The sequence below is a fragment of the Pteropus alecto genome, unplaced genomic scaffold (assembly GCF_000325575.1).
Source record: "Pteropus alecto unplaced genomic scaffold, ASM32557v1 scaffold92, whole genome shotgun sequence".
Lineage (NCBI taxonomy): Eukaryota > Metazoa > Chordata > Mammalia > Chiroptera > Pteropodidae > Pteropus > Pteropus alecto.
The window spans coordinates 11384142-11398260 of NW_006432447.1; the positions used below are offsets into that span (position 1 = coordinate 11384142).

Sequence of the window (14119 nt, forward strand, 5' to 3'; positions counted from 1 at the left end):
GATAAAGAACAATTAATTGAAATGAATACAAATGCTTTGAGGTAAAAAGGGGTTAGTAGAATAAAAGAATATTAAAATTAGTTGAAAGAGGAGGTAATATTTAATACAGTGACATATTCAAATCAAATAAATTCAATAATGATAGCAACAGCACAGCTTATGAGATGAAATTATCTTGTTTAAGCTCAGGCTAGAAGACTGATAATAGTATTTATTTTTTTTTAAAGTGTGCTTATATCGCTGAAGACTGAAAATGTTAGAGATTGTTATTACTAAAATCGAACGCCTGATCATGAGTGATAAGCTTCACAATCAATGAGCATTTATTAAACAGTTGACTCTGTACAGTGAGACAAAAACAAGATTAGGCGCCATGCCCTCCAGGGGCTTACTGTTAGGTTTGAAAGATGAGACCTGGGCTTGTACATACTGCTTCCATTATAGCACCAGCTATCTTGCACTGTAACTTATTTATTTATTTATTTTTTTGGCTGCATTCACTATTAGACTTTAAGCTTCTTAAGGGTCCATGCCATATTTATCTTGGCATCTCCAGTGCCTGGCACCCGGAGGAGATTGATATAAATGTATTGACTATACTGGCAAATTGAATACCCTGGCAGGTCTAAATAAATATAAGACTGAACAAAATTAAGTAATATCATCAAGAAGTTATTAAGAATATTCTACTAGAACATACAATAGGCGCAAATTATTTCCAATTATAAAAACTGAAAATGCTTCATGAACAGGGTGGTGATAAACTCAGGTTCTAAAGGATGAACTGTCAGGAATCCAACAGGAAGCAGGGGGTGTTAGTTGCATTCCCAAGAGGAGGAGCCAAGTAATGCAAAGCATGGAAAATGGAAAGCACAAAACCTGTTCAAGGAATAATGTCACAGCACTGGACTAAAAGGGAACTGTGAGGGATGTCAGATTTCTGGTTCTGCATGTAAGGAGTCTGGACATTGCTACTCCATCCTAACAAATAAAAAGCTGAGCAGAATAAAAAATCAACAGCTTTTCTTAGATCCAGAAGAACGGGGAGGACACAGGGCAAACCGCTGTCCTCAAAACTGGACAAACAGACAAGGAAATACAGTGAGTCACAATTTAACCAGAGAGACTCACAAGCAGGAACCAGTTCCTGTAATTGGAGATTACTGGAAGCTCCATGTAGACAGCTCTAAGAGTTAAAAACACCACATGGACCTGGTCACTGAGGGGCCTCGCAATATTGTGAGATTTACTTCCGGGAGCTTGACCAGGTTCCCACAGCAAATATCACAGAAAAATCCCCTTGGCTTTCAGCAACGGGAGTGGAAAGGAGCTATTTTGAACACAGCATTCTGTTCTTCTTCTTCTTTTTTTAATCAGGTTTATTGGGGTAACATTGGTTAATACAATTATATAATTTTCAGGTGTATATTATAATTTGACATCTATATATTCTATTGTGTGTTTACCACCCAAAGTCTATATATTTGATCCTCTTTATCCACTTCACCCTCCCCCTACCCCTCTATATTTGACCCCCTTGACCGCATTTACCTTCCCTCTCCTCCCCCACCTCCTACCCTCTGGTAACCACCAATCCATTGTCCACGTCCATGAGTCTCTGTTTGTCCTGTCCATTTGTTGCTTTTAGGTTTCTATCCCACATATAAGTGATAGCATGTGAGTTTCAACTTTTTCTGTCTGGCTTAACAAGGACTGCCCTCAGGGGAAACTAACCAGAGCCTACCATTTACCTTCCCTCTCCTCCCCCAACTTCTACCCTCCGGTAACCACCAATCCATTGTCCACGTCCATGAGTCTCTGTTTGTCCTGTCCATTTGTTGCTTTTAGGTTTCTATCCCACATATAAGTGATAGCATGTGAGTTTCAACTTTTTCTGTCTGGCTTAACAAGGACTGCCCTCAGGGGAAACTAACCAGAGCCTAACCTGCTGGGGTGTTATCAGAGCCTAACTGACCTGGGGGAGGAGAAACACCCGACTTCAGGCCACTCTAGCCATCCTGTCCCATCTATGGGAAGACGGGGGAGTGAGGTAGAGACACCTGTGAAGGTCACAGTCCAAAGGTACAGGCTCACTAAAAGACTGAGACCTAATCATAGGACTAAAAAACTCTTCCCCTCCTCCGTCATTTTATCACATACTAAAGGCCTATTTACGGCAGTTCCTTTCACACACTACATTATGCCCAGCTATCAAGAAAAAAGTTACAAGACATACCAAAAGGAAAAAAGCACAATTTGAAGAGACAGAGCAAGCATCAGAAACAGACAAGGCAGATAAGTTAGAATTATGAGTTCAGGAATTCAAAAGAATTATGATTAATATGCTAAGATCTCTAATAAATATAGTGAAAGCATGTAAGAACAATGGGCAATGTAAGCAGAGAGATGGAAATCCTAAGAAAAAAGCAAAAAAGAAATACTAAGGATTAAAAACACTGTAGCAGAAATGAAGAATGCCTCTGATGGGTTTTTTAGTAGACTAAACATGGCTGAGGAATGAATCTCTGAGCTAGAGGATTTATTGAAAGTCCTCAAAAACTAAAAAGCAAAAAGAACAAAGACTGAAAAAAATAAAGAATGGAAAATCCAAGGACTGTGGGACAACTATAAAAGTCTAACATATACATAATGGGAATATCAGAAGAAGAAAGAAAGAAACAGAAGAAATATTTGAAATGATAACTGAGAAATTCCCCAGATTAATGTCAGACACCAAACCACAGATCCAGCAAGCTCAGAGAACACCAAGCAGGATAAATGCCAAAGAAATACACCTAGGCATATCGTTTTCAAACTACAAAAAAAATCAAAGATAAAATTCTTAAGGAGGAAAAATACCCCTTACTTATACAGGAACAAAGGCAAGAATTGCTCATTCAACTTTTCAGAAACCATGCATGCAAGAAGAAAGTGAAGTGAAATATTTAAAGTGTTGAGAGGAAAAAAAAAAAAGAATCTAGAATTCTGCACCTTGCAAAATTATCCTTTCAAAGTAAAGAAGAAATAAAAATATTCTTAGACAAAAATAGGGGATTTGTTGCAAGCAGACTTGCCTCACCAGAAATGATTTTTAAAAAGTTCTTTAGAGAAAAGTAAAATAACATAGGTCAGAAACTTGGATCTACATAAAGGAAGAGTGTAAGAAAGAATATATGTGAATAAAAATAAACAAAAACTTTTATTTTTCTTATTCTTAATTGATATAACAGATATATATACATACATACATTTGTACATATATGCTTATATGTGCTTATATATAAGTGAAATGAACGACAGAAATGATACAAAAGATAAGAAGGAGGAATTACGATTATTTTATTATATGGTACTCACTTGTGAAGTGGTATACTGTTATTTAAAAGTGGATTTTGATTAGCTGAAATGTATTACTGCAAATTTTAGGGCAATCACTAAATAAAAGTGAAAAAGGAAATATAACCAATATACTAAGAAAGAAGAGAAAATGGAGTAATAAAACATGCTCAATTAAAACAATGAAAGGCAGAAAGAATGGAGGACAAAAACTGGAACAAAAACCAAGAGTAACATATAGAAAACGGTAATAAATATAATAGATAATAATCTAAGTATATCTACAATCACTTTGAATATTAATGACCTAGATGTACCAATTAAAAGACAGACTGTCAGCACAGATGGAAAAACAAGACCCAAATCTATGTTGCTTATACGTTGCCTATAAGAAACACACTTTAAATATAAAGACACGTTAGATTAAAAGTAAATGGATGGGGAAAAATATACCATGCTAACACTAATTAAAAGGTAAAAAAGAGCATCACATAATAATAAAGGGATCGATTCTCCAAGAAGACGTAACAAACCTTAACATGTACAAGCCTCATAAAAGAACATCAAACTGTATAAGGGAAAATCTAATAAAATTGCAAAGAGAAATAAAAGAATCCAGTATCATGGCTAGCATCTTCAATCCCCCACTATTAGAACTGGACAGATCTGGCAGGCAGAAGATCAGTAAGGACATAGTTGAACTCAACAGCATCATCCATCAACTGCATATAATTGACATCTATACATGACTTCATCAAACAACAGAATACACATTCTTCTCAAGCTCACATGGAACATTCACAAAATAGACCACATTTTGGACCATAAAACACACCCTAACGGATTTGACAGAATAGAAATCATACAATGTCTGCTCTTAGACCACAGTGGAATTAAACTATACATCAATAACAGAAAGATAAAAGGAAAACCCTAAAAGAGAACTGTGTGCATGTTAAGGAGTAAATCCATTCTTTTGCAGACTACAGAGTCATAGAAGGTTTAAAATTAGACAAGTATCATGACTAAAATGTGCTTTGAGAAAACAGAGCTGTAATACAGGGATAGGATTAGAAGAGACAGGTAATAGATCCAAGAGAAAAACAAGTAAGAGACTAGGTAGGTGGTAAAAAGGACCTGAAACAGCAGTAAAAATGGGACAGAATTGATGAATGTGAGAGAAGTACATATAATGATGCCCTCATTTGTATTTAAAAATATAAAATGCATATCCTCAACCTTTCTACTCTTAGCCATCTTTAGTCTAAGTCAATAACATTCCTCAACTTAGAACACTGCAATCGTTTCATCCCTAGCTGCTTTTCGAGCTTCCATTCTTACTTCTACCTTCACCAGACTATTGCAGCAGCTAGGATTATCTTTTAAGATATCACTCCCCTGTTCAATATCTCCCGAGGCTTCTCATTGCAACAGAAATAAAATCCAAACTCCTTACTATGGTCTTTAGGACTGCTCATCTGGCATTTGCCCTCCTCTCAAATTATTATGGTGACATTGGTTAACGAAATCCAGTCATATATATATTCGATTGCATGTTCACCGATCACATTCTCCTACTTAAGTCACTTGCTTCCCGCTATACTTGCCTTCCCTTTGTTCCTCTAAATAACTGAGTTTATTTTAACTGAGGGACTTTGCACCACCTGTTCCCTCTGCCTGGACTGTTCTTCTCCTAGATCTTCACATGACTGGCTTTAAAAATTTTTTCACATCTCAACTCAAATATTATCTTCTCAGAGATGCCTTTTCTGATCACTGTTCCTAAGGCAGGCATCCCTCTAGCTATCCTATTACCCTTCTTTCTTCACATCGATTACCACCCTCTACAATTACCCTCTTTATCTATACATGCTTATTGTCTCACTCTCCCACTCCCCAACACTAAAATATATATCTTGTGATAGCACCACCTTATTTATCTTATCATCACTCTGTTACCACAATGCAAAGGATCAGAATGGAACATAGTAGGCATTCAGTAAATAGACATTAAACAAAACGAAATTCTTATCACAGATGCTAGTGAAGAAATACCACTGTATAACATTCACTGAACTGTACTTCCTTTCTTCTCCTACTGCATTATGAGCTGCTTTATAGGCTTGATTGAAAACATGAATTTTAGATCATGTAGTGCCTTATAAAGAGAGTGTATTATCTAAAGTAGTAAAATTATTCAAGCTATTCAGCTTTTATGAGTAGGCAATTTGGTGGCTTTAAAATAAGACTGACAATCTTATCCTATAAGCTAAGTTACTTGTCACAAAAGGTATACAGAGATGGCAAGGAAACTTAATCTAAATATAGAGAGCACCATGGGAGAGCCTTCTGGGGAAGAAGGTATGCAACCTCCTCCACCTGTGCTATGAACTGACTATAGCTGCCTTCCCTGAATCTCTGGTTCGCCAACTTAATTAAAATGTACTAGTGGAGAAAACTTGTAAAAAAAAAAAAAAAAAAAATTAGCCATACATGTGTTTTACATACACACACACACACATACAATTTTTATAAGAAAAATGCATAGAAAATATAAAACCAAATAGTGTCAAGAATACAGCTTTCAAGCAATAATACTTTCTAACAGAGCAAAGCAGAAATGTCTGAGCTAAGTAACCAAAATGATGAATGGGATTCCATCGCCACTTCTTATTTGGCTTAGCTATCCAGGTTTTATTTTCTCTTTCTCTTGTTTGCGATTTCTTTTAACCAACCTGGCCCATATGGCCTCTGAGTGTGTGCCTCTGCCCCAGTACCACGGTACCGTCATTTCCATTTAATAACGGTAGAGAGATTGATTGTAATCCTTCCTATTAGCCACTTAAAGTTGAAGCTGTCAAGTTTTCTAAGATAATCGCCTAGCATTTTTAAAAAGAGATACTTTTACTGCTTAGTTAGCAATATATACCTTGCATTTTGTTTTTAGAGGCCTATTTACTGCCACTGATTACCTAGTTACTTAAATGATGGATAAGGAAATTTATTCTTTGTTTTATTCAACAAATATTTACTGAGTACCTTCAGTACACCAACACAATGGCATTCTACTTTCTGAAACTCATACTGGAAAGATCAAGCACAACCACCTCACATCTCTGAAAGCAGCTTTCCTATAAGTGGCTACTCCTGGGTTAAATGAATAACTCGAGCTCATCAAAATGATCCATACCTCCCACCTCACAACCCACTACCGTTGCCAGTCATCTATGATATTTTTGTTGTACTCTGATTCATGAGTCCTCTGAATTTTTTTTATTTTAAAACAAAATTTCACTTGTTAGACATGTAGAATAATCTTAATAGCAGTCCATGACATCTGATTATTCCATTTGGACCTGGAAAGAGATAAATATCAGAGAGCTAGAGGCCTTGACACTGTAATAGATCTAGTTGGAGTTGAACTAGGAGTGGGAAGACAGACAAAGCTGCAGAAGGACTTAGAAGAAGGCACCAGAGAGAACCTGGCTCATCCTAGATCCAAAGATTAAATTATATTTACTAACACATATGTAATTTTTTAAAGTATAAATGTATCTCATTCACTACTACAACATATACTTATTAATCTATAACGATATCTGAGGTGATTACTATTATTCCAGTTTTAAAGGACACTGAGGAGAAAGACACTTGTTAAAAGTAATTTGCCCAAGATTACAGAGAACGTTGCTAGAACTTACTTCAGGATCTTCCTACACAAATTCTATGTACTTCTCACTGCCTGACCCAGAAAGATGAGGTCCAATATATAAAAGTTATGGATATTAACTATGTGCTAAACAAGAAACTAGTTTTTCACAACGTAAATACTGAGTAGACTGAGAGAAGAGGTTGTTTGCAAACCTGAATGGTTCAAGAGGAAGAGAAATAAGGAGAGTAGTTGTCATTTAAAAAGTAATATGATTAAAAAGGTATTTAAAAGTGTAAAGCAAGAGAGAAATTTTTCTATCAATACCAATATTATGAATGCATAATATTGTAACAAAACAACTTTAATCAAAAACATATGACTTCAAGTAATTGTTGGAATTTGAAAAACTGATTGTTATTTTAAGAGTATCAATATTATAAATATAATAATTTATTTTGAAAAGGAGAGAACAGAAATCTACGTTTTAAGAATAGAAAATGATCATTATTATCAAAACTTGGCCAAAATAACTGTTATTAATAAAAGTAGAACATTGCATTCAATTAAGGCTCCCCTATGGGTTTTGCATTTTGATAAATTACAAAGAGGTAACACAAATTTGAATTATCGAAAATAACTTATAAGTAGTTCTACATACGTTCTATTGACATCTTGTTCAATCATTGATCGAAGTTCTTTATCTTGGAAGAATTTGTTCCAAAGACTCTGAAATATAGGAGAACAACCTATTCAAAATAGTCTCACATCTTTGCTTGACTTTAATGATCTCAATCTAATAATTTAAATGATTAAATTTATCCTTCTCTGAGTTATCATTTCACATTGCAGATAAGAAACTTGAAATTGGAATAATTTTTATTAAAATCTAATTTACTCTCAGGAACACATCCTTATTCTAACATCAATTTTTTCAGTGATGTTACTGTATGTATTTAAATTTCTTCTGTTAACTTATATAAAGTGAATTATATTTTTTACTACGTACCTGCTACTAGCCCTACGATAACAAAAAGTTCTGCTTGGTCCCAACTTGAAGCTGACCTGAATTCCCAATATACTAAGAAAGACATGTAATGTTTTCTACAAAGCTTGGTTTTATAATTAAATAGATTTTAATGTACGTTTCAAAATGTGGATTTAAGTTTTAAAATTTACTTAACAATATTTTTTGCTGCCATACCATAGACTACATCTATAATAATTATATGTATCAGGAAAAAGAAATGCTAATAGATATGAAAAAAATTCTTCCATATATATTAACTGGAAAAAAAATTTTTCTGTTAGCAGGGAACTAGGAATGAGGAATTAGAGCTTTAATTAAAGAAGATATACAACACCTCTAAGTAGTAATTATTCCTAGTCTTCACTAAAATATGAGTGCAGATAGGCCTAACTTTTTCCCTGTTCTTTAAAAACTTTAGTAGACTCACTACAAACAGTTTCTTTTTTTCTTGAAAGCTAGTCTACCAAGTAAACCCTCCTCTATTTTAATTATAAAGAGAGGCTTTCTCCCCAACTCCTCACTGCAATCCTTGATAGAACTGTTCTATCCTCACCTTTATATTCTTCTATTTTGCCCTTAGTTCTAAAAGAGCCTCCTGGGACTTCTCTGTAGTGCCATTCCACAGAAATAGATCGTAAACTTCCTACAGAATAGTAAGTATATAACATGGAATAATTTCCATCAGGTTTTAGGTGGTATAGTACATGGGTTAAAAAAAAAAAACAAAAGTTGTATGAAATAACACTGCTTTCGTGGTGATTGATAACTAGTCTGATAAACACACTCTTACGGGCAAAAGAAGTTGAGACAGGAATAAAGACAAACTTTACCCCTTCATCTTGTGAAAGGGGATTATTGATCATCAAATCTTGCTGGCCAACAACCTTCCTTGGGTTTGTGATGTGCTGGTAAAGAAAGAAAGAATACACATAAAGATCAGAGGCTACCAAACTTTATGCGTAAGAAAACAATTATATTAATAAAAGTACAACTTACTATTTCTTTGATGTTGCTATACCATGCTCTTAATTCTTTAATTTTACTTATCCACTGACTTTTATCTTGAGGAAGAACACAAAGAAATAGCTGACAAGAAAAAAAATGAAAACTTATAAAAATCATAATAAGTAAAATATGAAACTACACCAAACAGAATCATCTGAAAATTGAGCTATTCATATTCATGGTATTACATATTCATATCATTCATTCCAATTCTCAATAAATTATATTTGGAGATATTTAAGGTATATATATTTAGACAATTCAAAAAGTGAACAAAGACCAAAAAAACAAAATCTTAAAAGCTATACCACAAAATGGAATCAACCTACCCTCCAGATTTATATTAAAAATGAACAAAAAAAAATTCATTGAGGTTTAGGTATAATTCTCATTTTATAGTCTTATTAATGGGGCAGAGGGAGCATTAACAGGCACAAGGTCCGAACAGTAATTTTAAGGTTTAAGATTTGTTTTCAAAGAAGCAGGTAAAGGACAGAGGAAAACAATGTTAGGACACAGCCTGAGAAGTGAAGTCATTCCTTTTACAGCAGAAAATTTAATTTACAACTGGCAGTCAGCTTACGAAAATAATAAGCATTCTTAAAAAGACAAATTTGATTCAATTTAGTTGACTACAACATTAAAATAAATCTGGATTTGAGTTTATTTTCAGCAAACGAAGGACACTAAAAGTTAAACAACAAAGAATGCGGGTGAGGCACCCGTGTTTGTACACAAACATTCTAGCAGCAGGTCTCCTGACTTCACTGCCTGCATCCGACAGAAGAAAAATGTATTTTAATTATTAACTCTAAATTATTAAATCTAAAACTGTCTAATACATCATGTGTTCCTTACTGGCTTTACTTGCAGACTCTGGATGCTCGATTTATGCAGAAATACCCTAAAAAACTTTCAATAGAAGCCATTTTAGAAATGAGTCTAAATCTAAATTAATTCATTGTGCGAGAACAAAAAGGGACAATATTTCCAAGCAATTAAAAAGATAACTGCAGATTGTTACTAGTTTTGGTAACCAGTGGCCCTTTCTCTCAGAAAGAGACTGACCTAATTTCCTTCTACTTCTCCTTGCTGCCCTTCACTTTGTGTTTCCAGTACGAGAAATATAAAAAATCTTTTCTACCTGCTATTATGAAGGAAAAAGGGAAGATGACTAAACGATGGCACTTGATATAATAGGAACCTGAAAGTTAAGACCCCTCTGCTTCTGCCCAGCTTCAATGATTTCTGCAAAAGCCTCTGGGGAATGTAAGGTGTTGCTCTGAATTCTGCACCATCAACTGAGATGAAAAGACAGTTATTTCAAATGACACCTTTACCATCAGCAGTTATTCAGAACTAAGGTGGTTGAACCTTATCAGTAAACATCCTATGAACGATAAACATGGATGGCCAAAAATGGGCAGTGAAGTCTCTTGGAAAATTCAGTGATCCCCTGCTTAGGTAATCTTCAAGGGCATCAGGTAATGTGTTGACATACTGCAACCACAAACTGTAAATAAATATTTTCTCCTTACCTTCCAGCAAATGCTGCGGAACCTGCTGCTTCTCAGCTGCCCATTAATCCCCTTCTGCCTTATTGTTGCCAAGTAATTGTTGTTTACAAATAGTTCTTCCCATTCTTTCCTACATGCAAGAAACCAAAGCATGGGGATCCTTTTGTTAAAATTCTTCTGCTTGGAGAGAAGTGCTACAGGAAATTAATTTTAAATAAGTCTAAGAAATGCAACTTTAAAAACGTATATATTGAGTTGTGTACTGTTTCTGAATGCATGGCTGTCTTTTTGGACAGAGTTCTTCTGTAGATTTAATGAATATGTAGATCGCTATAATTATGCCAGCTACTGAAATTCATACTGTCTATGGAGGCTATTCCATTTCCTCTGAAATGCTGGTAGTGCGGTTCAGTGAATAGACAAGAAAAAAATGAATATTAATATGAGCTTATGACTGCTTTAGCCATTGACAAAGATATACCTGCTCCAAAAATACACAACAAAAAAGTATATTGTTGATTATATTGGTTTCTCACATGAAATATCTGTTTAAATGAACCCGTTTCTCTTTAATGTCAGACTGGGCAGTTAAATATAATAGAAGACTACTTTCTTTAACTTTTAGTGCTATTTACTATTGAAATCTCTGCAACTTCTTTCTACATGATCAGTTTTAAAATTTTAACAGGTGCAGGCAAATTTGAAAAAAAATCAAAAAATTAAAAAGCCTCACTGTAAAAACTGTTAAAGGCAAGCTTGAGTACCTTGCAGTACCTATGGCTGAGTAGATAAACAACTGAAATATGCCTCCCAGGCACGCAGGCACCAGGGGCCTAACACCTGTGCCTCATTAATATACAAGTAAATCTGCTCTACTGGGAAACAATTGGAAATTAATTGTCCCAAACCATTTACTGAGTTTGAATAAAGGAAGTAGACCTATATTCACAGCATCTTGTACCAAACTAAACATCAAGAATCATTTGTCAACAGTTGAGGCTACTGAGTACAGCTTTATAAAATATCTCTCAGATTTCATAATGCCACAATAAACTTATAATTAAAATTTTTTTATCAAAGCTAAAACCCTACAAGTCTCTTCAGTCGTTCTCAAAAGAAAGCCTCTAAAAGCCTGCCACATATACACGCAGCAGTTGTCATGGGCCAGCCTTGCACACTATGTTATCTCAGAGCCAGAAACGTAACCAATTGTACACTGAAGTTCAAAAAACAGATTGTGGAGCAAGCTACATCTTCTCCACAGAGTTTTCCAGCAGTGTTACCAAGGCAAGGGCATGTTCCCTATTGCCACCAGCAGAACTTCCAGCCGCAGCCCTGTAGGCTGATCCCCAATCATACCAAGCCTCTGTCAGTAGGGCCTTGTGGATAAGTATGCTAAGTGGGACACACGCTCAAGAAGTACACTCCTAATACCACTCCATGTAAACTTCCTATTCTCATCACTCTATTCGTAAGAGAAAATTTTTACTTTAATTTATATTTGTATCATTAATGAAACAACATTTTTCATGCTTTTGGGTCACTTTATTTCTTCTTTTTTTAAAACTTTTTTTTTTGCCTTTTGTCTATTTTACGCGGTACAGGATAGTGGTTAAGAAAACAGACATCAGGACCCCAACCCTGGGATCAAAAAGACAGTCATGCATTCAGAAACAGTACACAGTTTACTAACTACTTAACCAACCATGCAAGCCTGAGCGTTACATAACCTCCCTGTGCCTTCGTTTCCTCATTTGTGAAATGGAATAATAGTAATAGCATCTACCTCAAAGAATTACTACAGGATCAAAATGCATAGAGGCCCTCTGAAGGGTGCCCAGAATATCATAACACTCAGAAAATTATTATTGTTAATAATAATACTACTTTTATTATTGTGTGCCTTATTATTGGTCCCAAGAGAAGAGTTTTTCATAGATTAAAGACATCATACTTTTGCCTGTCATATATATGTATTTTCTAACTCAATCATATTGATTTTCATACACACTGAAGCTTTTAATATTTGTTTATAATACAAAACTAACATTTTCTCTTGATGCTCTTTGCACTGTTTTCATGCTTCATTCTTAGCCACTCCGAGTTCAAAGAAATATTCATTGAAATCTTAGGGTTTTTTAAATCACTGTAGTCTATTTGCATTACCTATAATATTTTAAATACATTATCCATTTCTCAACAATTTCACATATATTATCCATCTCTCATATTCAAGTTTTGTTTTCATCAAGTTTTTAGTAATACTCAAAGATCAGATGAGCAAAGAGTACATAGAAAATTACAGGAATACATTTCAGAAACTGTAAGTATGTTTAAATAGCTTGTGACCTGTGAACAAAAAGCGCAGATTTCAAGTGTATTTTGAACCCAAGAGATTTCATAACTCGTGAGAGACCATGCAGTTCCTGAAAACCCCAATATGTTCCAGATAAGAGAGGGAACTGTGAGGTAAAGACTCCTCCAGCCTTTCCTCAAATCAGCTTCTATTCAAGGTACCAAGACATTGTGAAAGCAGACACAGCTGGCTAGATTCACTGCCATCTTGTCAAGTTAAGCAGCCTTTTAAGGTCAAGTTACATACTACTTATGTAATGAAGGATAATCATTTGTTAGCTTAAATAAGATCCTGTGCCTTGATTACAGTGTTGGTAAAGAGAAAAGGAGACTGAGGCTTGTGAAATGGAAACATTCTCTCTGAAATTCACAATCATTTAAATTTATTCATAGGTACTTATAGTTCCAATTAAGGTATAACGTCTCAAATTGATGAAAAGCTCTAACAACAGAGCAACATAAAGGCCACAAGATAATCTATTGATTGTCTTTCGTTATTAATAACTGTGATGCAGAGTATGCATAATAAATATTTACTTAGTGCCTACTATGTGCTTAACACTCAGAGATATTTTTTAAAAAGCATAAAGTTAAGTAAGTAGATGTATGTGCAAACCAGTAATGATGTGATTCAAGCAAAGCACTCGGGTAGTACAGAGGAGGGAGGAATAGTTTTATACCTAAAAATTAAAATGCAGTATAGAAAATAATAAATAGCACCATAGGCACTGAAATGCTACATCAAAGAACTGAGCTGTCAGAGGTTCAGAAAAAAAAAACCCTGAAGGAAATGTTTAGCCCTTTGAGGGGAGCTGGACTACTGAACTCGAGCGAAGACATGGGAAAAAATAATAAGTATTGAGGTGTCAGTGTTAAAATTTTTCAGTTTAACAAAAAATAAAGTAAAGGTACTTGCTAAACTGTCTTAATAAAAAAAATATATATATAGTGTGCTTATAAATGCAAAAATCTGGCAATGATACTATAAATTCTTTTTTTTTTTTTAGGCGAGGCAACCCTTAGTTGACTTCACAGATTGCAAGGACCTTATCAGCTTACGATCCTTATTTTTAATTTTTTTTATGCCTACAGCACCTGGTCTTCACCACTTTTAACCTCTAAAACAACCTTCCCAAGGTGTGTATTTTTAACCCTCTTTATGAATGAGGAAACTAAGGCTCAGAACAATTACACATGTTGTCAAGAGAAACGATAATGAGGAAGAAC

General features: G+C 34.7%; 1 protein-coding gene across 7 annotated transcripts in view; it reads right to left on the reverse strand.

Moving 5' to 3' along the window:
* TBC1D5 (TBC1 domain family member 5) overlaps positions 1 to 14119 on the reverse strand; it is a 468533-nt gene that overhangs the window by 204069 nt on the left and 250345 nt on the right. For all 7 annotated transcript variants that reach the window (XM_025043592.1, XM_015585816.2, XM_025043594.1 and 4 more), the window contains 4 exons: positions 10559 to 10667; positions 9012 to 9101; positions 8846 to 8920; positions 7647 to 7714 (listed from right to left, as the gene is read on the reverse strand). In XM_025043592.1, the coding sequence (XP_024899360.1) occupies positions 7647 to 7714; positions 8846 to 8920; positions 9012 to 9101; positions 10559 to 10667 (342 nt within the window). The remainder of the gene's footprint in view (positions 1 to 7646; positions 7715 to 8845; positions 8921 to 9011; positions 9102 to 10558; positions 10668 to 14119) is intronic.